Raw genomic sequence first — 25,978 nt, 5'->3', positions numbered from 1 at the left:
TGCACACTTATGCAACCAGTTCATTGTAAGGTTTAAAAAAAAAAATCCCCCCTAGATGATTTTTGTTTTTTCAATTGAATTGTTCACATTATAGGTCACATTAAAAGTGGAAAAAAGTTCTGACATGATTGATCTTTGTGAACATTTTTTACATCACAAAAACCTGGCATTTTCACAGGGGTGTGTAGCTTTTTTACATCCACTGTATCTGTGAATTAATCCTTGGCAAAACAGAAAATAATTATTTTATTACTTCCAAGGATTCACCCAAAAATTAATTTGAAATAAAAACAATGTTAATATCCAGATCAAAATTAGCTAACACACAAGTCTTCATTTCCAATAATGTTAAATTCCGTTTTATTTAGTTAATTGGTCTTCCTATCATGATCACGCCTTACACAATTAATTTGCGTACAACTGTGTCACTTTAGTCTAGGTGGAGGTATTCAATCTGTAATCGATAAACTATACATTAAACATGGGGGTGAATAAAAGTCACACATTTCTCTAAAACAGTCTGTTTATTGTTAAACACTTGCGACAGATTTGGTCCACTTGTGATCATAATCAACTTCCAACCAGGGAGGAAAAAGGAGAAAACAAAGACAAAAACAAAACAAATGTAAAAATACAGTACAAAGAGACCTTGTTTTTTTCTTAAAAACCATGGCGTCTATAACAAGTTGTTGAAAATAATCCATCAGTAATAATTATAAATGTAGATTGCTGTCAGCTCATGGTGCATCAGGTTTGGGGCCAACTTAATTTCAATTCCAGTCAATTCAGAAAGAGAACAAAACCCCAATTTAAATATAAGATTCCTCATTGAAAACTGTATCATAATTTTCATATATTTCCTGAATTGTATGGAAAAGTTTGACCACAACTCTGGTGTGTTTTAATTCAAATGCCTTTTATTTGGAAAGACATAAAAATCATCTGACTGTTTCTGAGTTTGTTTAGGTGAAAGCCACATTTTAACAAAGACAAATAAGCCAGTCATCATTAGTACCACGATCAAATGATCTCTCTGGTGAGTACTGACATATCAAACCACTGTTCTGCTGGTCCAGTCCTCTGTAGGCACAAGGGCCAGATACTTTGTTCACCCTTCTGATATGACCACATTCACTGACATGATCCACCAGTTTAAAACCAACAATGGAAGTTAATTGAACAGTAATAAATGCCACCTTGTCACCTATTAGTTTGTGATGACAAAGTAGGCAAAACAAAGACATCACCATGCTCATCCCTGCTTTCTTATGTATGACCACCCCTCTTGTAACAGATACCAGAACCGATAGTATAGTGTACACGTAACACCTGACTCTGACCATTCAAAATAAACAAAAAAACAACCAGAGAAAACCTCAAACATTCCATTACCTCTTATCTAAATTATACAGATGTCTAAGTATTATTATAGGTATGCATCATATATAGAGTACGGTTATAAGGGTATCGGGTATGTATCATCTTATATCGGTATATATTGAATAAGGCGCTATACTGACGTATACAGACGTCTATGTATGCTTGGAATTGTGTCCCAGCAGGGTTGATTAAAACAGCAAGGTAATACAGTATTATTGATGACATTTTCTCACTCGGGTAGTCAAGAAAATAATAATTTGCAAATTATGACTATTTCAAATACAAGTTGTCTCTAGAACAGTCCGAATAACTGTCCAAACATATTTGATTCAATCACACCTCAAGTACCCCACAACGCGCTAACCTGAAGCAACACAGACAATGTCTATGGGCTCTTCAGCATCAACTTGTTGCAGTACTCTGTCTGTCAATAAATGGTGCCCTGTGTACTATAGAGACCAATGCTATGCTAGTCTGTTAGCCTATAGTCTTCTTATGTAACCAGGTAGATGAGTGTGAAGGCAGACGGCTAGTATGTAGAAACCCCACCTCTGGGGATTGACTGGTATATGCTGACTAATCACTTGTTATTTTTTGTAAAGGTTTTAGCAACATAAAACTCTTCTTGTCCTGTCTGGCCTGCTGGACTTAGCATACACATATGTCTGTTTACTGTAAAGTATTATATTCATACATGGATACATTTATAAAGAGAGTAATACATAGCAATTAACATACATATATCAATAGCATATAGGAGAATCGAAATAGTAATAATAGCAATCGTTATCGTCATAATTCATCATCATCATCATAATAATAGTAGTAATACGATCCCTCAATGAAGCAATTAACTGGGTCATTCCAGAAGAAACCCTTTCTAGTTACTATTACCCCCCTATAACTCTTCTAATTTGGTATTTGATGTCCGTCTAGTCTACTCCCTAGGTTAATTAAATTAAAGATGTTTACAGAAAGCATTATCCTGGCATTCTCTATCCATTGAATGATTCATTCATTGACGCAGAAAAAACCTAATCAAAATAGTTTTCAATTAAATAAATGCTGTAGGAGACCCAAATTAGTATCATACTGCTAATTTCTTGAGACAGCGCACACCATTTGGTTCTGAGATAAACATGATGCTAGTGTTGGGATTCAACCAAACCAACACTGCCCTTTTTTGACCTGGGAAAAATAATGTACAGCCTATCATGAGGTGCTCTCAGTTTTCTCTGGAATGACCCTCACAGAAGCAGAAAATCACTAGTCATCTAGTTCAGCGATACATGTCAATTTTGTATAGCATAGCTCAATAACAAGAGGTTCTATATTAAGCTTAACCGCTAAGTTATCAATTATTATTAGTTGTATACCGATATCTGTAAATATGTATATATTTATATATAATGGTTTTATAATGTATAGACATACATCCATTACATCATATCCGCTGTAGGTAAGCAAACAAGATTTTTGCCACGACTGGCAAAAACATGTCCCTGATTATATATATTTTGTGTATTCATTTTAGCGTGTCTGTAGGCATGTCATGTCTTGATGTTGAAGACTAGCCTACATTATAGGTAGTTAGCATTTTTTTGGCCTACAGTAAGGGTAGTCTTTATTGTACTTTTAATTAACATTGATGTCTTCATTGCTCCCTTTATCACCACCACCCCCCCCCACCCCCCCCCTCTGGGGCTCTGAGGCCACCAATCTGTGATCCCACCACCCATACCCAGGTCTAGTTTCAATACCGTGAAAAACAACTTGCCCCTTTCAGATTTTTTATTTTTGTTATATAAACAATATCAAATAAAAAAAAATTAAGAACCTGAGTGAACAAATAAAGCATACTTTATTTTATTAACAGTTATTCCACACACAAAGCCCCACTGATAGTGATCACCCCCTCACACTGTATTATGTGATACATTTAACTACATTGACAGCAACCAAACGCTTCATCTAGTCCTTTAGAAGTTACGCACAAAATATTCCCCCACTCAAACATGCAGAACAGCTTTAACTCATTAGCATTTGTGGTGACTAGGAGCATAAACTGGTCGTTTAAGTACATGCCTCAACATCTTAATTGGGTTAGGTCTGAACATTGATTAGGGCATTCCAAATTCTTAAATGTGTTGTATTTTAGCCATTGTGACCACGACTTACATGTGTATTTTCAAGCACTGCCTTCTGACACCATTGTATGTCAGCAACATTCTCATGTTGAACTCTTTGAGAAAAGTGACTAATCCTTGGTACTTCCAGGTCACCCATGCGCTCCACAATTAGAACCACACAGCAATGGACAACCATGCTGTTGGACATGGAATACATGCCGTCCTTAGAGCAACCCTTCATTTCTGTTCTGTATGTGAAACAGGATAATTCAGCCAGACTACGATCCAAACGTACACAGGCACATTGACCTGGTCTAGCCAATGTCCAGAAGCAGACCTAACTGTCATGTTACAGTAGGGTCGGAAACTAACATTGTTCATGCTCAGAAAAACTAAAATCTACATGTAAGAGTGAAGACAATTGTCCCACAGAAATTATAAACTGATAAAGTAACAGTAAGCGTTGATTGAAGTCATGCAGTTAACAGTGTCACAACCAGTTTTGAGGGAAAGGGGCAATCACTTTCTCACACTGGGGCTATGGGTGTTGCTTAACCTAATTCATTCAGTTAAGTATAAACACTTATTTGTCCACTCAGGATCCCTGTGTATAATATTAAAGCTGTATATTGTACAACATTTATTTACAAAAATATGCAAAAACAAAAAGTATGAAATCGGGGCAAACTTGTTTGTTTAACTAAACATGTCCAGTGTCCACCAATTTTTTGTTTTGATATAATTATTTTGACTAATTCTGACACCCACTCACAGACAATCAGTTTTCCTGTTGATCTATTGGCATAGCGTCACACTGAATGGCTAACTGGGCATCTAACATTTAAACTGGTTGTCAACATGCCAGATAAAGCCACATAATCTGAAAAGGACAAACCCCAATCCGTCATTGGAGTGACTTTAATAAGGAGGACCCAGATGTGTTCATGGAGTCAGGCAAAACCCCAGGGCTTAGCCAAGCATTCTGTGCAGTATGTTTTGCTTAAGGGGTTCAGGTCAAGAGCCTGTGAGAACTGCAGCTGCTGCAGTGACATTTACACACAAAGCCCTCCAATGTCATATTATGAAATACTACTCCTTTCTGAAATTACTCAGTGAATACAGTATCTGTCAAAGTGTGTGTGTGTGTGTGTGTGTAAATGTTCGGAATGGTCAATTGGGCTGTGGGGGGGCATTTTAAATGTTGAGTAACATTTCTATTGGGTATTATAAATACATTCCACAACCATAATTTTTCTTATGGCTTCCTCATAATAGCCTTGACAGGCTTTACATTCATAGTCCTGTACCAATATGGCAGACAAATAAAGTACTAACTCCCATGGACAAAAGAAATGGCATATTCATTTCTGTCCCATTCTCTCTCTCGTTTATGTTCCCACAAGGGACAGGGGTAGGATTTGGTTGGAAACGTTATTCTCTAGCTAAATATATAGGGGACTTGTTTGTAAAGCTGTACAACCAAATCAAACTGTACTTTTAACTGTATCCCCAGACAACTACTTTCCAGAGCTAAACAACCATATTATGTCCTACGCGTGTGTTTTCTGCCTCATATTTCTGAACAGCTAAAATAAAAAAAACACTGGCCAATTTAACTGAACATTCCAGAAACATTTCTGTGGTAATTTAGCTATAAAACAGAGGAGTCCAGAGACCTCGGCCACAAATCCACTTATTTAAGTGGGCAACAAAATGGCTTTGTTCTTTTTGCTTGCAATTTGCCTTCAGTGGTATTCTAGGGGACAGACACATGGACACTACATTTGCAGCATTTCAGAAATGCACTGAGGGTCACACTGTGATTAATAAAAGCCAAACCATAAACAAACTCATGTTATCCAGCGTGCATGTTCTTCTACATGACTTTCTGGACTGCGCGCGTCACAAGTTGTGCCTGTAGCATCAGTCAGGTATTGTTGTCAGGTAGGGGTGAGGGTGTGTTGATTGTGTTTGTGTGTGTACGCATTCAGATGGACGTCACAGGTGGCAGGGCTCTGGCGTAGCGGGAACAGGGTCTCCCATCTAGGGCTCAGGGGCCAACTCCTCCACCCCTGGGCTACACTCACAGATCTCCTCCTGACAACCGCCGACCAGACTAACAAACAAGAGAAATACGGGCACAAATCAGAAACAACATATTAACATCAAACATTTACATTTTATTCATTTTCTAAATGCTCTTATCTACAGCGACGTTATTGATTGCATACACTTAGTACCAACAGCACCTTCATTTTTTATTATGCAGACAGGAGAGGGCATAAACAAGCCAATCGGAAGCTGGGTATGATTAGCCAGCCATAAAGAGAGCCAGATCAGAGACTATGGATACCAATCTTACTCTTAAGACATGAGCCATAGGATCTTTGTTAACAATAAAAAATCAGGACCCCTATTTAACATCTGCAAGACAGCACTTCTTCACTCCACATGGGCACTGAGATTTATTCTTCAAACCAGAAGGAAGACTGCCCCCTACTGACCCTACAAGACTACTTCCTGCACCTTCTGGTCTCCCCGACCAGAGACTGACCAGAGCTAATCCTACTTAGCTTTACAGGCAAGCCAGCAAAACAGCAAACATCATGAAAGGTTTGCATGGAGAAAAAGAAATACCACCTGTTTTTAATGATTAGAAAATCACTTACCAGTGATTCAGTGTAATCTGTGGTCATGGAAACCTGTTTCTCCTCTGGAGGCGGGGTCATAAGGCTTCCATCGGTGCGTCTATTCTGATTGGTCAATGTAAGCCACATGTCATACATCTGCTGCATGTCCCTCACTGTGGACAGGAACAGAACAGGGTTATCATCTCAAACAAATACACCGCCAAATTGTTCAGCCACGTCCATCACACACGCGCACGCTGAAGACAGAGCAATGCGATGTGAAAGACATACAGTTATTGTTCTTCATGTATGTCCAGACGTCCCTCTCTTCTAGACTGTGGGCGAAAGAACAGTTTCCGATGTAGTGGCACTTCTTCTGCTTCATCACGTGGACACACATCTGGGGAGACACGGACAGGCTTTACCACAGACTTATAACCCAACTAATACCGCACCCTAACAGGTGTCATTCTCCTGATAATCTGAGGTCAAAATCCTAGTGGAAGAACTGCTGCCCACGCATGACAATGTGGGCCTTCAGCTCTACTCAGCGCGTGGGAGGAGTGCTGCCAACGTCTGGCTGATTAGAGTAAGCTGACCCGGGCCGAACCGGGGCAATTGCCCGGCGACTGAACATGCCAAAGCCGTGAGGGAGGGGCGCCCTTTCCAAATCTAACAGTAATCAGCCCCACTGTTTCAAATGCTGCCACCAGGGCAGTCTCGTGCACTATCCAGACACGTGCAACACAGAGGACACTAATATAAGAAACTCACGTCGTACTGCTGTGGGTATGTACGGGAGAACGGAAGCGGCCGCACAACCACCCACTTCTTCTTCTCAAAGGACTTCACCAGCAACACCCGACGCTCCTTTGTCCAGCTGCAGAGACAGGGAAAGATTTGAAAATGACCAGGTGTTGCGACGGGAGCAAGAGAAGGATACAAACACGACTATGTACTCAAGCGGCATTTAACAGTTATGCTGCACACAACTGGAATAAACCACCAGAAGATCTTAGACGTGTCCCAAATGTATACATTTTTTAATCCAGGTTAAAAACACTTGTCTTTTCACGCACCTATGACTGAGCACTTAAACCATACTGTTTAGCCTTACAGCTTTCATAGCTTCCTATCATTTTATCCTGTTTTTTTTCCTATTTACTTCTTCTGTTATTCTATGTTCCTATTATGATGTTGTTTTGATGTTTTCATCTGAGTATTTGTTTTTATGCTATTGTATTTTTATATATTTTTCTTTGTTAATTGTACATCGAATTGCTTCTATGTGTGAACTGTGCTATATAAATAAACCTGCTTGCTACTCCAGTTAATGAGCTGCTAGGTAATGTGACAAGTACAGTTCTAGTAGAGTTCCAGTAACATTTTGTTCACTGTAACAGTAAAATGCACTTGACAAGGCTATTATTTACAGGTCTGCTGAGTCTGCAGACTTTCTGTTATCAGACCTGTTGTGAATGTGAAGTCATGAAACCTGTCGAGGAATTTAGCTTGACGATTTTAAGGTCAAGCTGAATTCTCAGGTGAATGCTGAAAGAGGATGAAGGAGATCAAATGTCTGCTTGAAAAGAGGGGATTAAAACAACAAATAGTTCTTACAAGGAAATACCTCAAATCACATCTGAATGCAGTACATGATTATGTCTGAATTAAGTTTGAGCCAATGCATGAGAAAACTGTTCCCATGGACTTCCAGTAACTCTGCCAACTCCCTTCTAAAGGAATGCAACCATATGGAAATGCTAAGTACCAGGCTTAAAAGGCTTAGTTGGCAAAAACTTGAGATACACCTTCTCATTTTTCTGATCCTATAATTACCAGTTCAGGCCTGGTCATGAATTACAGGATCGCCCCTGCAGCCTCATAACAAAACAACGTATCAATGTAAATGTCTGTTTCCGACTCTCACCTGTGTCGTGCTTTAGCAGTGCAGTACTTCAGGGCCTTGTCTGGTTCGTTGACCTGGCCGTCCCTCCAGCACTGGCCACACACAAACTTCATCTTTAAGTTCAGCCCTCTGCCTCTTCCTCCTCCTCCCCCCATTGGTCCTCCAGAGCCAACACCACCTCCCCCGAGATTGTCTACCCCTCCACCGCCCCCTCCTACTCCTATACCCCCCACCCCTCCAACTCCGCCCCCACAGCTTTGGTGTGGGACATGTATAGGCTGAGAAAGAGAAAGAGAGCAATGAATAATGTAAATAGGCCTGTATGATATATTGAGTTAGGTGTCTGGGGCCTTTATGATATTAAGTTGGGGTTTAGGGCATGGTGCCCATCTCACCTTCTGTCTCTGGGCATTTTGTTCCAGCCTGTACCAGTGCCTCTTGGACTCCTGTACCATCTCCTCATGGGTAATACCTTGATGAGGACAAAGGCGATACAGAAAGTTGGTTCTTTTGCTGCAATCCATAACTTTGTGTTTACATGTGTGTAAACAAGTGTACTTCCTGTACCTGTGTCCTGCTGCAGTACCCAGCACTTAAGTTCTATGACAGAGTGGGCGAAGGAGCAGCTGTCCTCGCGCTGGCAACCGTAGCGCACCTCGTGGCGACACACATCAAACTGGCAGAGGGGGTGCAGCGGGCGCACCTTACTGTAGCGCACGTTGGCAGAACGTACCACATGTACAAGGCACCTGAGGGTGAGAGAGAGAGCGAGACAGAGATGGAATGTGCGAAAAAGACAGATAAGAGGGGTAACATAATGGTGTAATGGATTAGGTAGCTGAGGGAAATTGGATTTAAGATTAATTATGCTAAGTGATTATCTGGATCTGATACAGTCACTCTAAAAAAAGCGCTTGACTGAAAATTAGAGAAAGTTCTAGGTTTATGAAAAGACTCACTTGTTATCATCAAAGGGATGTCGGGCAGTGAGGTTGGAGCAGACAGCCAAGTTCTCTTTGCTGCGCTTGCTGATGATGCGAGGCTTACTGTCAAAACATTCCTGCACAGAGATAGAGAGAGCGTGAGAGTGCGTGCGCGCGCGCGTGTGTGTGTGTGTGTGTGTGTGTGTGTGTGTGTGTGTGTGTGTGTGTGAATATACACACAGCCAATAGCTGTGTCGTGTGTCGTGAGCTCAGATGAATGTGTCCCAGCCTACCTCACAGAGGAACATGAACATGCCCATGTGCAGCTGCAGCAGGCGGGTGACACTCAGGGCCCGTCTCTCAGTGCTGCCCAGCGGGTCAAATAGAAGTTCCCTACTCAGAGCTCCTTTCCTCTCCTGGGTCCACACGTCTATCTCCTCCTGGCAGTAGGCAAATGTGCAGTTCTCCCCATACTGGCACTCCTGTCGTTCCTGGACCTCTGCAGAATGGTAGGGAGGAGATAATCATCATCATTGCAAGCAGTAAAAATCATCCATTGAACTGGAAATTCTTGGTTGGTACTTCTATTTCTGCATTCTTTATGGTGGGATGAGGTCTGACCACGCACAGACAGACCAGGACACGCACAGACAGACCAGGACACGCACAGACAGACCAGGACACGCACAGACAGACCAGGACACGCACAGACAGACCAGGACACGCACAGACAGACCAGGACACGCACAGACAGACCAGGACACGCACAGACAGACCGACGCACAAAGACAGACCGACGCACAAAGACAGACCGACGCACAAAGATAAGAACACGCACAAAGACAGACCGATGCACAAAGACAGACCGACGCACAAAGACAGACCGACGCACAAAGATAAGAACACGCACAAAGACAGACCGACGCACAAAGACAGACAGACACACACCCTTGCAGAGCACGAAGGCCCCCAGGAAGTTGTTTCTAGCAGGGCGGGGTCGAACCCTCTTCCAGGTCGGGTCTTCTGTGTTTTTGAAGCGACACAGCAGCACATCCCTCTTGCAGCGGTGGGCCGCATCCGGCTGGTACTGGTAGTCCATCACCCGTGGACCTGTGGACAGAAGATACTTCACTCACACACACAGACGTACTGACGTAACAACATTACCCCAAATACTGCTGAGTGTAAAATAAACCTCAAGTCCTTTGGAACGGAAAGGGGGAAGTCATGATGGCCGTGTACCTATTCTGCTGTAACAGGCGTGACAGGCCTGTCTGAACTCGTGGGTGGCAGCCAGTGGATTCCGGGAGAGCAGGGAGAGGTTGGTACCAGCTGGAATGTTCTGAACCGGGAAGATAAAGACAAAACCAGTCACCACATATACAATTAATATATTTTCGTTATCAAATATGACGACACCCATGCAGCTACCGAAAACGAGCAGTATCACAAAATCCTAATTAGCAACCATTGTGATACATATCATCGGTGATCAAGAAACAAGTATAGCAGGAGCCACCGGACACATCCTTGAACCCAGAAGAGAGGAGAAACTAAAGTGTCCATGTCACTGCTCAGGAGTTGTGTCGCTTTCTTACTGTGTGAGTGGAGCTGCTGTTACGGATCCCAGGGATGAAGCTGTGAGAGATCCTTCCCCCTGGACCACAAGGACACAGGGTTATCAGACACGATGCAGCCTCATGGGGTCTGGGAACACTGACGTTACAGCTGACACAGGTTGCAAAAGACTGGATATTGGCAATTGACCACTCACCTGGTAGGGTGTACTCTGAGAGGGAGTCCAGCCCTCCCAATCCAGCCCCTCCCTTTCCCTCGGAGTCCCCAGCCCCTGTCCCCGGGGAGAAGGCCCCCAGGGCGTCCAGCGCCCGCGTGGAGGTCTGGTCCCTCTGGCTGAGCGACGGGTAGGGCTCCGAGGGGAGCGTCTGGCTAACCGAGGAGCTGAAGTAAGTGGCAGGTAGCTGGGGTGAAGGGGAAGGTAGGCTGGGAGGGTAAGGGGGGCGCAGGCCCACAGCCGTGTTGGGGAGGTTGGTAGGGATAGCGCCTTGAACGGGGCTCTGTGGCCGAAACAAAAAACAGAGGGAGGGAATCATTTGCCACCTTGTTCCAAATCTCAGTCCAGTTAAATCAATACAGTGTGAACAGCCTGGTCACAGAAACACTTTCCTGAGTGTTCCTACATGCTATTGATTAATGGCTCCATCTCTCTCATCCATATCTACTGATCAACAGCATTCTGCCGAGCATGCCTCCTGCATGGGGGTGACCCTAGTTGCAAATCTCTCACCTCGCTGACTTTCTTGGAGATGCAGTCCCCCAACAGGTTGTCCAGATCGTTAGAGATAACACTGCACTCCTCCATGTGTTCCGACACGGGGACAGAATAGGGCATGGGGGGCAGGCCAGTACTGGGACTCTCAGATAGGTCAGCACAGGGCGTGGCCACTGGGCTTGAGGGGTCATCGCTGACAGGGATGGGCGTGGCCAGAGGAGCAGGAATACACTGGGCACTAGACAGATCTGAGAGGGAGGACAGGGATAAAGGAAAATGTGGTGAAGACAAGGTGGAGAAGGGGATTTCCAATATACATTGAACATAATTATAAACGCAACACTTGCTTTTGCCCCCATTTATCATGATCTCAAAGATCTAAGACTTTCTCTATGCACACAAAAGGCCTATTTCTCTCAAATCTGTCTAAATCTGTGTTAGTGAGCACTTCTCCTTTGCCGAGATAATCCACCTCACAGGTGTGGCATATCAAGATACTGATTAGACAGCATGCTTACTGCATATGTGTGGCTTAGGCTGGCCACAATAAAAGGCCACTCTAAAATGTGCTGTTCCATCACACAGCACAATGCCACAGATGTCGCAAATTTTGAGGGAGCGTGCAATTGGCATGCTGACTGCAGGAATGTCCACCAGAGCTGTTGCCCGTGAATTGAATGTTAATTGCCCTACCATAAGACGTTTCAGAGAATTTGGCAGTACATCCAACCGGCCTCACAACGGCAGACCACGTGTAACCACACAAGCCCAGGACCTCCATATCCAGTGTCTTCGCCTCCAAGATCGTCTGAGACCAGCCACCCGGACAGCTGCTGCAACAATCGGTTTGCATAACCAAATCATTCTGCACAAACTGTCAGAAACCGTCTCAGGGAAGCTCATCTGCATGCTTGTAGTCCTCATCGGGGTCTCGACCTGACTGCAGTTCATCGTCGTAACCGACTTGAGTGGGCAAATGCTCACATTCGATGGTGTCTGGGACTTTCGAGAGGTGTTCTCTTCACGGATGAATCCCGTTTTCACTTTACAGGGCAGATGCTGATGTCAACGTTGTGGATCGAGTGGCCCATGGTGGCGGTGGGGTTATGGTATGGGCAGGCGTGTGTTATGGACAACGAACACAGGTGCATTTTATTGATGGCATTTTGAATGCACAGAGATACCGTGACGAGATCCTGAGGCCCATTGTTGTGCCATTCATCCACGACCATCACCTCATGTTGCAGCATGATAATGCACGGCCTCATGTTGCAAGGATCTGTACACAATTCCTGGAAGCTGAAAACATCCCAGTTCTTGCATGGCCAGCATACTCATCGGACATCACCCATTGAGCATGTTTGGAATGCCCTGGATCGGCGTATACGACAGTTTGTTCCAGGTCCTGCCAATATCCAGCAACTTCGCACAGCCATTTAAGAAGAGTGGACCAACATTCCACAGGCCACAATCAACAACCTGATCAACTCTATGCGAAGGAGATGTGTTGCACTGCGTGAGGCAAATGGTGGTCACACCAGATACTGACTGGTTTTCGGACCCCCCCAGACCCCCCCAATACAATGAAACCGCACATTTTAGAGTGGCCTTTTAGGCCACACCTGTGCAATAATCATGCTGTCTAATCAGCATCTTGATCTGCCACACCTGTGATGTGCATGGATTATCTCAGCAAAGGAGAAGTGCTCACTAACACAGATTTAGACAGATTTGTGAACAATATTTGAGAGAAATAGGCCTTTTGTGTACATAGAGAACATCTTAGATCTTTGAGTTCAGCTCATGATAAATAGGGGCAAAAACAAAAGTGTTGCATTTATAATTTTGTTCAGTGTAGAAACAATGACAATTCAAAGCTAAGCATAATGTTATGTTTTTATTTTGGCTGACATACCAGATTCAATGTCAGTCAAAGATTCTAGCCCATTGGATGTCGTCTACAATAAAACGGACAAAGCATAATTAATGAAAACATTGAGAGGATCATTTGCATTGATTAAATACTGGTGTCCTGTAAGCACATTTTAAACAGTATATGAATAAAGTTTCAATGTGCTTTGAGAAATTGAAGCCAAAACCCCCAGTACAGTAATTAGCATTTTAACACATCATTTCCAAATCATCCTAAAGTTTGTGAATTTGGTTACAAAACTCAACAAAAGCAATTACATTAATTTAGCATATTATTATAACATTGGAATCATAACTTTGTTGCATTTGTGAAAAACAATATTTGTAGCAATTTCTGCATTCCCCACTAATATTCCAGTAACCAAAATGACTGACTTTGGTGAGCTTCACAATGAATTTCCAGTTACATTGAGATATACTGGACATGATGAGCTAAAATGCTAATATGCTAGCAAGAGATTTGTGAATGAAATGTTTAAAACATTACCATTTGGAAACAGTGCCCGCATATATTGCTGTGAAAACTTTTCCTTAGATAGCTTATAGCATAAGGAAACTCAAAGGTAAATTTTGCTATTTGGGTGAATATTTGTTTTCACCAGGTAAATTGACTCAGAACACATTCTCATTTGCAGCCACGGATATAATGACAGATTGATCACCTTCTGGCTCATGGATCTAACAACCATTTGGTTACTGGTCAGATGATTACCTCACACGAACCCTTTAACCACAGTCAACTGGCCTATAATAACAACATGGACCCAACACTCACATCTCCTGTGGGTGTAGCGTTCTCTCCATTACTCTCCCCCCCTGATGTTGAGCACTCCACCTGTGATGAGAACAGTATCACTTACATGGATTGCAGGTATCTGCCATGGCATTTTGAGTACACGCCTGCTTTTGACCGAGGTAGAAGAAACTGAACTTACTTGAGGGCTGATGTAGGCCTTACGGACCTTCAGGCCCAGTTTATTAGCCAGGTCCTGAGCCAGTTCACCCACCTGCCTGTCCTGTACCATGCAGTAAGTACAGTACATGAACAACAAGAAGAAAGACATTTAAAAAAATCTAAAGAAATGCAAGTATGGGGAAGAATTTGTTTGTTGATTTATTTTGGATTTAACATTTTAGCTATGATTTAGGTGCTTGGTTCAGGTGCTTACGTGTGGGGCGGTAAGCAGACATCGTGTGCCACACTCATAGGCCTCCCTGAGTCGGCCCAGCTCCCTCAGACAGAGAGCTTTCCTGTAGAGTGCCCTGCGACTGCCCTCAGACACGCACAGCGCGCTGTCACAGTCCTGAATGCCACGCTCAAACTCCGCCTGGGGGATGTAGACCGTGACAGAAAAACAAAGAGAAAACACAGGAAAATGTGACAAAACCAAAGGGGTGGAAGGGAGGAGACATTGGGACAGGATGTAAGAACTGACAAGGATGTTGTCTGGGGAAAAGTATATGTAATATACTAACCATTTTAACAATAGCAATAGTTGAATGTGTTTGTGTGTGTGTGTGTGTCTCTTACAAACTGAAAGTGTGCCGCTGCCCTGTTGACATAGAGACTCTCCAGAAGCTCAGGGGGGATGACCAGTGCCTCCGCCTGAGCATAGCGGGACACATTGACCCCTTCACTGTAATGTTGCGCTGCCTGCCTCCATTCCCCATCTCTAAACACTGTGTTTCCCTCATCCAGCAAGTTACACACCAACTGGGTCAAAAAGGCCTGAGAAGAATTAGAGATAGTGCGAGTGTTGTTGTAAGGATGATAAAAGATAATTAACTGAGATGTAGTACAGATCTGTTGATTGATAAGACAGGTGGCTTGATACATTCGAATATAGAAAAAGAATAAACATGGAAGTACCTCATAACCCTCAGGCTCAGGGAAAGGCAAAGAGGACCTGCAGAGAATACAATTATATTTGAAATGCATGAATCAGTGCCACCACATGTCCTTTCAGTTTACTTCAACAAGGATAGTTGAACTCTAAAGATGACTTACTGAATGAAGCCCATGGCTTTTTGGATTTCATCCCTTCGTTTCTGTCGTTCTGTATCCATGGCTAAAGGGAGACGGCTTATTTTAATGAAATCCAAAGATACAAAAATGTACATCCAAACATGTTCATTATTACTGACAAACAATACTGTTCATAGATATAAAATCCTTTGCCAACCAGTGCAGAGTGCGCCCAGACGCCGATAACCGAAAACTTTCTACCATTTTGATTGAGGCCTTCTAATAATTATAACCTGTAGGTCCAACCTCGGGCTCGAGTATAAATAGCTCGGCTGAAAACAACTGCACATTTCGCAGAATAAGCACGGCATAATGCAAAACGAAATAACGTTCGTCTGCGAACTAAGGTTATGTCCATTAATTGATGAACTGCGCATAATGCATGTCTTAGGAAAAAAAATAAAAAATGCCAGTCTTATCCAGTAAAACAAAATTCACAAGATTTCGGTTGAAAGTTACAAGATAACTAGGTACATTTACTTAGGATGCAGTTAGCTTATTCAGCTATCATTAGCTAGCTTGCTTGTTTTCCCTGTCAACTGGTTTGTTTACGTGCTGGTACTGCCTGAGGTACTCCGCCACTACAGTACAGTAGCTAGTTACCTAATGAAACTAGCTAGGTAGATATGAGCCACTAATAATATAATAATTACAAACAAGTAAAACAATATAACAGCTGAAAACCCAGAACATGATTTTATTACGTATCGGGAACCAAGCAGGGACAGTAGTAATATTACTAGTCTGAAAACCTGGCTTTAAATTTTAAACTAGCGAGCTGTATAAACATTTGAAACCAAAAAGGTTGAAATTCGAAATGACAGTGACAACCGACTGACAACAGATACACTTTCGAAACTGTTATTTTTACACCGTTAGGTTACGTTAGCTAGCTAACTCCATTACGTTAAACAAACTAGCAAACGCTAGAACCAATATAGCTAATATATTACTCACCGAAATCAACACCTTCTCCAAAGACTGCTTTAGGGCAATAAATAAACTAGCATTAAATTGGGATTATCGAAAGATTATACTAAATATGAATCCTTCAGAGACATATGTATTTGTTCACTTTGACTTGACTGGACGGACATGTGAGAGTTTTCACGCAACACCGTGAAACCTAGCTAGCTAGCTAGCTAGCTGCTGGCTCCTACTACAGTAGCTACGATATGTTAGCCACAGTACTTCGGTAAGTTTATGAGACGCTTGGTCATAAAGAGCTGTGGATTGAGGCAGAGATGTTTTCTCCCCTGTAACATATCTGGTTGAGGGTTGAGTGTGTCTGTTTTCAATGTGTACACTTCGGGTAGATTCGTTGATAAGTAAAATCCAGCCAGGATCCAAGTTGTGGAATAACTTTAATTGCAAAGATTAGTGAAGAAAGCCCGAACATATTTTTCTACATTTGTAGAGAAAATCCAGTGTCTTCTAATAGTATAGAACTTTCTGAAATTATATAAAACGTTTGATATTGGAGTTGTAACCTCTTCTAAGTAACAAGTCCTCATTATTTTATTTCGTAAACCCAATAAAGATTCTCCTTTTCTATGGTATTGACAGTCAATAATCTTTCTAAATTCAGATTCAATTGCTTGCTTCTCTTCATAATAATTATAGACTAAAGCCAGGTAACACTTTATTTTGTCTCAAGTCCCAAAAGTGTTTTTGTAGATGTTCTACAGATTATCTACTGACTAACATTTTAATTATCTACATACCCTTATCTTAATATTTATCCTAAAAAATGATACATTAATTATCTACATACACTAACCTTTATGTTTGATCAGGTTAGGACCTAAGCAAGCAGTTGCTTATATACAGATGGTTTGTTGGAGGTTTTTGGTTAGTATTATCTATTGAACATCTACAGATTAGTTTAACAAAGGCATTATTTTTGTTTTAGATTTGAAAACTATAATTTTGATCTATATAGATTGTCTGATAAGACTTTCTGCAAAAGACTGGCACACATTTTTTAAGTAAAGAATATGACAGGGATGTCAGGGATATTCCTATGAAGTAGTTTTTTTCTTCTGAAGGCTGAACTATTATGTGATTCTTTGGCTAAAGAAATCCCAAGATGATCAATTCGTGGGAAAGACCTCAGGAATTGAACATGAATGTCTTACATAGATATTACTCATGCAACCATGCAATTCAAGCTAGAGAAATCTCCACAAAGCTTTTTCTGTTCAAGTCAGGAAGAGACTATACTAAATCTTTTTTCTTGCAATTTCACTCCACAATGAGGCGGTAACGAGTAATGTAGTCCATAGGCCTGTGCCGCCGAATTGTAGAAGCAGAAAACACCGACGTCACGTAATGTCGTAACGTCGTAACAACCGGTAACCAGCCATCTACAGGAGCGCGGGAGGGAGTCGACGATAACGCACACCAGGGTACTGTATAACACATTTATTAACTACTAAATTATTTTTGTGTACACAACATATTTTGAAGAAACGTATACATTTAAACGGAAGAGTAACTTAGAACCGGTACTTCTGTTCTATTACATCTATGCTAGTTGTTAGCCTAGCCAGGTAACGTTCGCTAACGAACCTAAGTTCGGGAGTGCCGAATATGCTATGTGATTTCACTATTCTCTTGTTTTCACACTAGACTACCACAGACCACTATGGCTTCCGATGACATAGCCCTGCTGGCCGAGGCGTTGTCTAAGACCCATGTAGGAAATGGAGAGTTGAGCTACAAGGGCCGAGGACTGAAGCTGGACACCGCGGAGTCTGGTGAGAGCACGGACTGCAAACACACGCTTTCGTTGCTTTCAAAATAGTCAAATCCAGAGATCAGTGTATAGGACATTGTTCTATACTTTTAGAATGTCTTCTGTTCCCCAACATCCAAACAAAATTATTGTTGCTGAAACAAATGGAAATAAAAAAGGAGACATTGACGATTAATATGGCCTCTAAAAGATAATTTGCGATAATGTGAATGGTTGGGCTACTGTGACATTGACTACACCTGTTTGCAGATGTGCTTACAGGATGGTTATGTCTGCTGGTTAAGGTGTGATGGCACATGCAGTTGCACTGTCAATGCCAACAACATTAACAACTTTGATAATAATCAGTTGTGTGTGTGTGTGGGTGCATTTCTATTTATTTTTCTGCAGTGAAGGAGCTGGTTGGTGAGATAGAGGAGTACCAGGGACTCCGGGCCCTGCGGTTGGAAGGAAATACACTGGGAGTGGAGGCAGCACGGGCCATTGCCAAAGCCTTGGAGAGCAAAGACCAGCTTCAGGTACTGTATATACAGTCTTTATCAGTCTGCCATGCTGAGGAAAACAACTGGCTTGTGCTGACTACTGATAAGTCCCACATTCACACCATAATCCTGTATTTCTTTACATCCAGTTTTAACTGTTCACTTTTCAGAGTTGCCATTGGAGTGATATGTTCACTGGTCGCTTGCGTTCTGAAATTCCCAATGCCCTGGTGAGTCGTCGCTGACAAGCCTCCTCTCGAGCTATTTAAAGTATTTTTTGATTTACAGTAATAATCCTCCACAAGTCTGTAACTCTTTGTGTCTATCTCTTCATCCTCAGAGATCCTTGGGCAGTGCGTTGATGACAGCAGGGGCCAGACTGACAGAGCTTGACCTGAGTGACAACGCCTTTGGGCCAGATGGGGTGAAGAGCATTGAGACTCTCCTGAAGAGCTCGGCGTGTCACTCTCTACGGGAGCTGAGACTCAACAACTGTGGCTTGGGCATCGGAGGGGGCAAGGTGAGCCTTTGAAAACCAGTGTGTGAAGACAATTTATCACTGGGCTTTTCTGAGGACTACTGTCTGCACTTCTGATTGTTTCTACACAGTTCTGAGGTAATGTTAGAATTGAGGACTTCTGAATTTGCGGAGCGGTAATGTAATTAGTTCCGTTGCCAAATTACAGTGATTGTTCTAAACCCGGGATTACACCAGGGACTGGGGGTCCTGGAGAGTGTTGTCTCCGTGGTGATTTGTCTGTCCCATGGTCACTGGGAGTTTCTGCAAGGAAACAAATCGCATATTGTGCGGTACCTTGTATTGACAGGTGTGTGCCTTTCTAAATCGTGTCCAACAAATTGAGTCTGCCACAGAAGGACTCCAGTCAGGACTCCAGACATCTCAAGTATGTTCAAAGGACACAGGATGCCTCGGTTCAATTAGGATATTTCAGTTTATTTTCAATAAATGGCCACACTTTTCTAAAAGCTTGTTTTTGCTTACTCAGTATGGGGTATTGTGTGTAGATAGTTTTTATTAAAACAAATTTTTTTACACACATTCTGTCCTCAAAGTGGATGTGTTAGAAGCAGGGAAAATGGGCAAATGTAAGGATCTGAGCGACTTTGACCAGGGCCAAATTGTGATGAGTAGACGACTGGGTCAGACCATCTACAAAACTGCAGCCCTTGTGGGGTGTTCCCGGTCTGCAGTGGTCAGTACCTATCAAAAGTGGTCCAAGGAAGGAAAAGCTCCTGATGCACGTGGGGAGTGAAGGCTGGCCTGCGTGGTCTGCTCCAACAGACGAGCTACTGTGGCTCAAATTGCTGAAAATGTTAATGCTGGTACTGATAGAAAGGTGTCAGGACACACAGTGCATCACTGTTTGTTGCGTATGGGGCTGCATAGCCGCAGACCAGTCAGGATGCCCATGCTGTTTTGGCAGCAAAATGGGGACTTACACAATATTAGGCAGGTGGTCATAATGTTATGGCTGATTGGTATACATATTCAGTCTGTAACAACACAATGTTAAGGAAGTAAAGGGTCTGAATCCTTTCTGAAGCCACTATTTTTATCAGGGGTTTTATTTGTTTATAGAGGAATCAGAGCCACTTATATACCTTAACAAAACAGTCTGCAGTGGACCACAGCACAGTACCTATGGAATCAAGGTGACATCACCCTTTTTGAGTGAACCACAAGCGTTGTTTAGTGTACCCCTGAATGCGGAAGTGTTTATTCCAGTTCAAACTAATGGAATTAGGGCAGAAAATTTTTTGGTGAAAAAACCCCACCTTACCTGGGTAACATAGGTCAATCAATAAGGCTTCTCAATCCTACTCTTTTCTGGTCTACTGTTCAGAAGTGCCACAACATTTTTGTTGTTGTTTCTATGCCAATTAGATCCTGGCGATAGCACTGACTGAGTGTCATAAACAGTCTGCTGCTCTCGGCGTCCCACTGAAACTCAAAGTATTCATCGCCGGCAGGAATCGCTTGGAGAATGAAGGAGCCACAGCCCTTGCCAAGGCATTTCAGGTACAAACTGAGACAAATTGCAACTTTACTGTTATAAGGATATATGCCCATATGACACTTATTTCTGTGTAATACAGACATTTCTCTTAATCACCTACCAATCTGTCTTTCCCTCTGCTCTCTACTTATTCCCAATGTCTCTTGTATGCTCTCGTTCGCCATCTCCCTCTCTTTCTAATCAGCTGATGGGAAGTCTGGAAGAGGTGCATATGCCCCAGAATGGGATTAACCATGCCGGGGTGACAGCTTTGGCCTCCGCCATGCAGCACAATCCCCACCTCCGAGTCCTTAACCTGAACGACAACACTTTCACCAAGAGAGGGGCCCTTGCTATGGCTCAGGTATTCCTGCCAACCCTGTCGGCCTACTGCCTAGCTGAGTGTATTCCTTCACCTTATGTGAAGTTAATGAGGGTTTAGCTAAGCTATCAAGATTATTATATATTTTTTTTAAACAACAGTTAAATATATTTTTTCTCGCGCTCATCTGCACTAAACACTCCACTATTAAGCTGAATATTTGTTTTATTCTGAAAAAAAATTACGTATAAATTAAATTTAGCTTACGTGTAATACATCTCCTTAACAAGCACCATGTTTTAGAGGGTAGTGATTCAAACACCAGAAATGTCCAACTTAAACAGTCAAGCCTACGTGCAATGAGTAGCCAGCTTATCTTTGTATTTAAAGTTTAGCCAACATTCTGCTTACAAGGTGAAATGTAATTAATACACACTTCTGTCTGGTTTAAACAGAATGCTAGTTTCAAGTAGCCTACTTGAATGAGCTGTTTATTTCTCAGAATGCGAGTGAGCCAATTCCTTATGTAATCATTTTTATCCTCATTACAGCAAGAATTAGACGGCTAACAGTGTGTGGCTAAAACTCTTCTAGCGGTACGTAGCACCAAAGGAACTGAGTTAATTGATAAGCCAATTGTAGTGTGGTCATCTGTTGGTGCACCCTAATGTGATTGTTAGTAACTAATCCGTAGTCACTCAACGATATGCCATAGAGCCGTCTGTTACAATGCGTGGTTGGGGGACGGTTCGCTCTAAGCTCGCCCCATCCATACACTACTAAATATCGCTGTAGAAGTTTCTTTCCTGACACGCAGGCTAGCCAATTGCACAAAATGTGCACAATCAAACGATTAAGATTTGTCATGTTATCTTCTAATCATATGTCACTCATGCCTAGCTCACTGCAAATTGACACACTTGAAAAGCCATACCACATACCTTATGAACACTCTCACCTCTGTTCTGTTGTCAAGGCTGCGAGGCAGCCAGGAAACAAATACGGTCTGAAACGTCAACATAAAATGTTGGCATATCGTTACCTAGAGTAAGTGTCTACAATGTTTGTCCTTGAGACAGAAGGGCAGAGTTGTGCCCTGAGATGAGTGATTGAGAGTAAAGCCATGTTTGTGTGTGTGTGTGTCTGGGGAAACTCAGCTGTTACCCTTCTAGTCTCTTCACAGACAGCAGATTATACCATTAGAGTTGTTTACAGCTAACCAAGCAGTTGAATGGCTTTCAAGTGTTTCTGAATCACGGATAGGTGCCTAGTGTCATTCAACACGCCTGTCACCCTCCTGTCCCTCTCTCCCTGCGGGCATAGTTAAGGTGAATGTGGGTTGCGATATGACCAAAAGGCAACAAAAACAAAAGCTTATAAAACCCCACAAAAATAACGTTCATTTATAACTTAAAACACCAAGTGTGGTTTAAAGGGCAACTTTGTAGAGTCCTGCAGGTAACATTTACAAGACTATATTTAAATAATAACACCACTGATCTGCACCCCCCTTCTCTCACTATATAAGACAGGAGTATTGTTAGCTAGTCCAGGGTGGTTTAGGGTGATACTGTAGTACTGCAAGTGGAGAAGTCAGTTCAAACTGATAGACTGGTGAGACATTTTAAACGGGGAACATCTCAGGCATTCAGAAACAATTCTCTATAAATATTGTTTCGAAAAATAATCTTAAAATAGTAACCACAGATGGTCAGGAAACATTGATGGCCTGGTCATTTTTGGAAAGAAATCTTACGTATGGCTCCTTTACTGTAATTAATTCAGCATATTCTCCATCCCTAAGTGGTTTGTTTTTCATGGTGATGTGTCACGGTCTCTTTCCCCCAGGCTCTCAGGCACCTGAGGAGTGTACAGGTGATCAACTTTGGGGACTGCTTGGTGCGCTCTGAAGGGGCCATCGCTATCTCAGCTGTGCTCAGAGAAGGACTGCCCATCCTCAAGGTCAGTGCAGTTTTTCCCCCAGCGTGCGTTCGTGCGTGAGCCCTGTGTGTCTGATCGTGTTCCTTCCTGTGTTCAGGAGCTGAATCTGTCCTTTGGGGAGATCACAGAGGCAGCCGCCCTGGTGGTGGCACAGGCTGTGCAGGACAAACCCCATATGGAGAAACTGGATCTGAACGGTGATTTACCGCCACACTACTTCAGTCCGTCTGTTAGTGACAGCGGCCCGGTGTGTTATTCATAATGGTCCACATGTGTTGCTACAGGCAACTGCCTGGGGGAGGAGGGATGTGAGGCTCTGAAGGAGACCATGGAGAACATGGACCTGGCCGACCTGCTGGGGTCTCTGAGGTAGCTGAGTGGTGTCTGTCAAATCCTTGACAGGGTCTGCCTCTGTCTGAGAATCTGGACCTACCACTGAGGTTTAGTGTCTGAGGTTGTTGTTGACCCTGTGCTTTTTTTTTTTTTTAGTGATGATGAAGGGGAGCCTGATGAAGATGATGAGGAGGAGGAGGAGGAGGAAGAAACGGATGAGGAGGATGGAGAAGAGATAAAGGAAAATGGGGTGACAGAAGGAGTCAGTCCTGTGAATCACCAGCCAGCCTGTCATCCAGAGGTTGTCTCTTTTCTTAGCTTCCCCACTGCTGAAGGGCTCCTCCAACTAGGCAAGAACAGGCCTGGGTTCATCCAGCAACAGGTGATGTGTACTTTGCTCACAGGCCACTTTTTCTCTTCATCCCTTTAAAAGAGAAGTCTGTCTAAAGAGACGGTGCTGAGTTGTGAAGGATAAGATGGTCATTTTTGTATTTTTGTAATCTCTTAGACCAGGTAAATATGTCTGACTCTGGGCTGCTGATTTTTTTAAATCATCTCATTGTTGCAAGACAGCCTTGTTTTAAGGATTGGTTGAAATATTAGGAAGAGGACCAGTTGTACTAAAACTGTGTTTGGGATCCAATGCGTTTATTTGATAAATGTTTCTTTTTCTTGGCCAGGTGGATGTGTCTAACTCAGAAGTGGCTGCAGATGCCTTCCTGAAAATCTCCTCTCTATACAATGACGACTCTGAGATCAACAAGGCTGTGCTGGAGACCGTTGGTGAGTCGGAGCGTACACCTTTTCTATAACTGTCAAGCATCCTGTTGGGTTTCTGTGTTTGAGTGGAACACCAATGTGAGTGTCTTTGCTTGTCATACAGATGCCCTGTTGAAAAAGGCCTTCTCTGGCTCCTCCCTTCAGACCTACAGCTTCCTATCCACTCTCCTGGTGATGCTGGGGCTCCTCAAGGTTGGAACACAATGTAAAACAGTTTTATACAGGTCACTATTTGTTCACTCCTCAAGGAGTCTCTGCCATGTTGAGGCCGATCCGGCCGGGGTTTAGGACATTTTTGTTTTCAGAAAGTTTTTCTATAAGAATAATTTCAGTTGACACAGCTACACAAATTGTTCCCAACTCTGATTAGCCAAGCTCTCACTTACATCCCATGTTAATCTGTGCTGTCTAGGGAGAGGGCAAGGTGAAGAAGGTACAGGTCTTACCTGGTCACCTGTTAGTTCTGGAGCACACTGTCCAGCAGGACTACTTCCCTCAGGACCATGCCTCCCTGCTGGACACTTTTGTTGCCAGGTAAGGTGTGTGTGACTGCTGACAGTCTGGGTAGATTGTGGACAAAGTGCATAGCAGGGATTTTGTTGCCATCAGTTGAAATCGTAATGTGGGCAGCCTAGGTCTCTTCTCTTGCTTTCCTGTGTCCAGACAGGCCCTATCAAATCTGCTGTGAAGATAAAGCACAGCCAGAAAATGTGTTGTGTGCATGCACATCTACTAGCGTCAGATGCTAAGGAAAGGAAAAAACATGGTCTTGAGGTCTCTTAAGTTGACAATTGATGGTAGAGATCAAGTGTCCTCCATCATTTAGAAAAAACAAACCTTTCATATTTTATTTAGATGTGAACCCTTATGGGAAGTTCTGGACCACAGAGTGCAAAGTAGATTTCCACCTCCTTCATCCCTCAAAGAACTCAAGGCTGTTGAGGAATAGTGCAATATCTCACCACAAACAATTTAGGACAACATTCCAAGAAGGATTGGAGCTGTTCTGAAGGGAAAGCGTGGCCCAAATACTTATTAGGTCCTTGGTGTTAATATATTATTTGTTTGCATTATTTTGTGAAATTTCAAATGACTAGTATTTGAACCCAGGCCTGGACATTGTCATAGAATGTTGTGATAACATGTTCCCACTGTCACTGAGGTAAATGTTGTTCTGTGTGTGCATCCTACAGGCATGGTAAAGCCCTGAAGTCCTGCAGCAGTGCCAGAGATAGTCTCAAGTCCACTCTAGAGAGGAGAATCTCCCCTGAGTGCTGAGCCCTTCTGCAGTGCAAACCAACCAGTAAACGGCACATATCCAATGCACACTGCCCCTCACCCTCAGGACAGATACAAACACATACCACAGAATTGACCATTGCACTGATAACGGGGAATTCCTTGCATGAGGACCTTGCGTAGGTACTTTACACTGGACAGAAAATAGGGACAAATACCAATCTACCCTCAGTACATAACATTGCGTTTTAGATGCATGAAGCTCCCTAATGAAGACATTGAAGACGACTACTTATCTGACAGGATTTCATCTTCATTTTATTTTTGTACTTGTTCTTGCTAATGCTATAATTTTTTTTTTATGAAAAAGGGAAAAAGTCTTAAGACACAAAGGGAAAAGTCATTGGAGAAAATTGCAGATGATTAAATAGGGATGGTTGTCCTTAAGAACTTAGAAGTTCCATGCATAGCATAGTAGTTGTAAGAACCCAATGTGCCACATCTGTACAGCTGAACCATAATATTATCGGCCCATATTATTCCCCTGAGTTCAACCAGGTCAGATCTATTACTGTGCATCAGACTGTAAGGAGGAATGGACTACAGTGTGCATGTGCATTGCACCGTGTGGACATTTATGTATGGCCATTGTTCTTTATGCTGTTATAACAGTGTGGTACTCAGGAGACTGACGTGATGCACGGGAACATGTGGAACATGACGGAACGTACATGTCATTCTCATAACCTTTATGATTGTTGAGCAATGATTATTGGAATAAATGTACAATATAGTTTTAGTCAACAGGACTTTATTGATGTTTCTCTGACTGTGATGTGATAAAATCTCCAACCTTTCCAGGAGTTTTGCTCTGTGTTTTTATTTG

The 25,978-nt window shown here is 42.7% G+C and overlaps 2 protein-coding genes across 3 annotated transcripts; one reads left to right on the top strand and one right to left on the bottom strand.

The window, feature by feature from the left end:
• Window positions 1-505: 505 nt before the first annotated feature.
• Window positions 506-16,492, bottom strand: zc3h7bb (zinc finger CCCH-type containing 7Bb). Its single transcript, XM_010895514.5, has 22 exons — window positions 16,177-16,492; window positions 15,202-15,262; window positions 15,064-15,100; window positions 14,725-14,922; window positions 14,363-14,521; window positions 14,129-14,209; window positions 13,969-14,028; window positions 13,177-13,219; window positions 11,277-11,509; window positions 10,746-11,046; window positions 10,570-10,628; window positions 10,214-10,313; window positions 9,920-10,081; window positions 9,265-9,470; window positions 9,008-9,108; window positions 8,616-8,797; window positions 8,444-8,520; window positions 8,070-8,326; window positions 6,914-7,019; window positions 6,431-6,539; window positions 6,179-6,312; window positions 506-5,625 (listed from the first exon to the last, which is right to left on the bottom strand). Exons 2-22 carry the CDS (start codon window positions 15,258-15,260, stop codon window positions 5,593-5,595), a joined length of 2,697 nt encoding a protein of 898 aa, XP_010893816.2. The 5' UTR covers window positions 15,261-15,262; window positions 16,177-16,492; the 3' UTR covers window positions 506-5,592.
• Window positions 15,517-25,955, top strand: rangap1b (Ran GTPase activating protein 1b). Of its 2 annotated transcripts, none has more exons than XM_020046530.2 (16): window positions 15,517-15,566; window positions 17,479-17,627; window positions 17,851-17,978; window positions 18,368-18,495; window positions 18,630-18,689; window positions 18,800-18,979; window positions 20,366-20,500; window positions 20,683-20,841; window positions 22,648-22,761; window positions 22,838-22,937; window positions 23,025-23,109; window positions 23,230-23,455; window positions 23,754-23,856; window positions 23,957-24,058; window positions 24,266-24,387; window positions 25,047-25,955. In XM_020046530.2, exons 3-16 carry the CDS (start codon window positions 17,867-17,869, stop codon window positions 25,053-25,055), a joined length of 1,635 nt encoding a protein of 544 aa, XP_019902089.2. In that variant the 5' UTR covers window positions 15,517-15,566; window positions 17,479-17,627; window positions 17,851-17,866; the 3' UTR covers window positions 25,056-25,955. The 2 variants fall into 2 exon arrangements, with proteins under 2 accessions (XP_019902089.2, XP_010893818.2); XM_010895516.3 differs by having other exon boundaries at window positions 15,550-15,566; window positions 23,957-24,045.
• The last annotated feature ends 23 nt before the right edge of the window (window positions 25,956-25,978 follow it).

Source organism: Esox lucius, chromosome 5, assembly GCF_011004845.1.
Source record: "Esox lucius isolate fEsoLuc1 chromosome 5, fEsoLuc1.pri, whole genome shotgun sequence".
NCBI lineage: Eukaryota > Metazoa > Chordata > Actinopteri > Esociformes > Esocidae > Esox > Esox lucius.
Note: the sequence above shows the minus strand (reverse complement) of the source record. Positions and strands in the feature narration are given on the sequence as shown.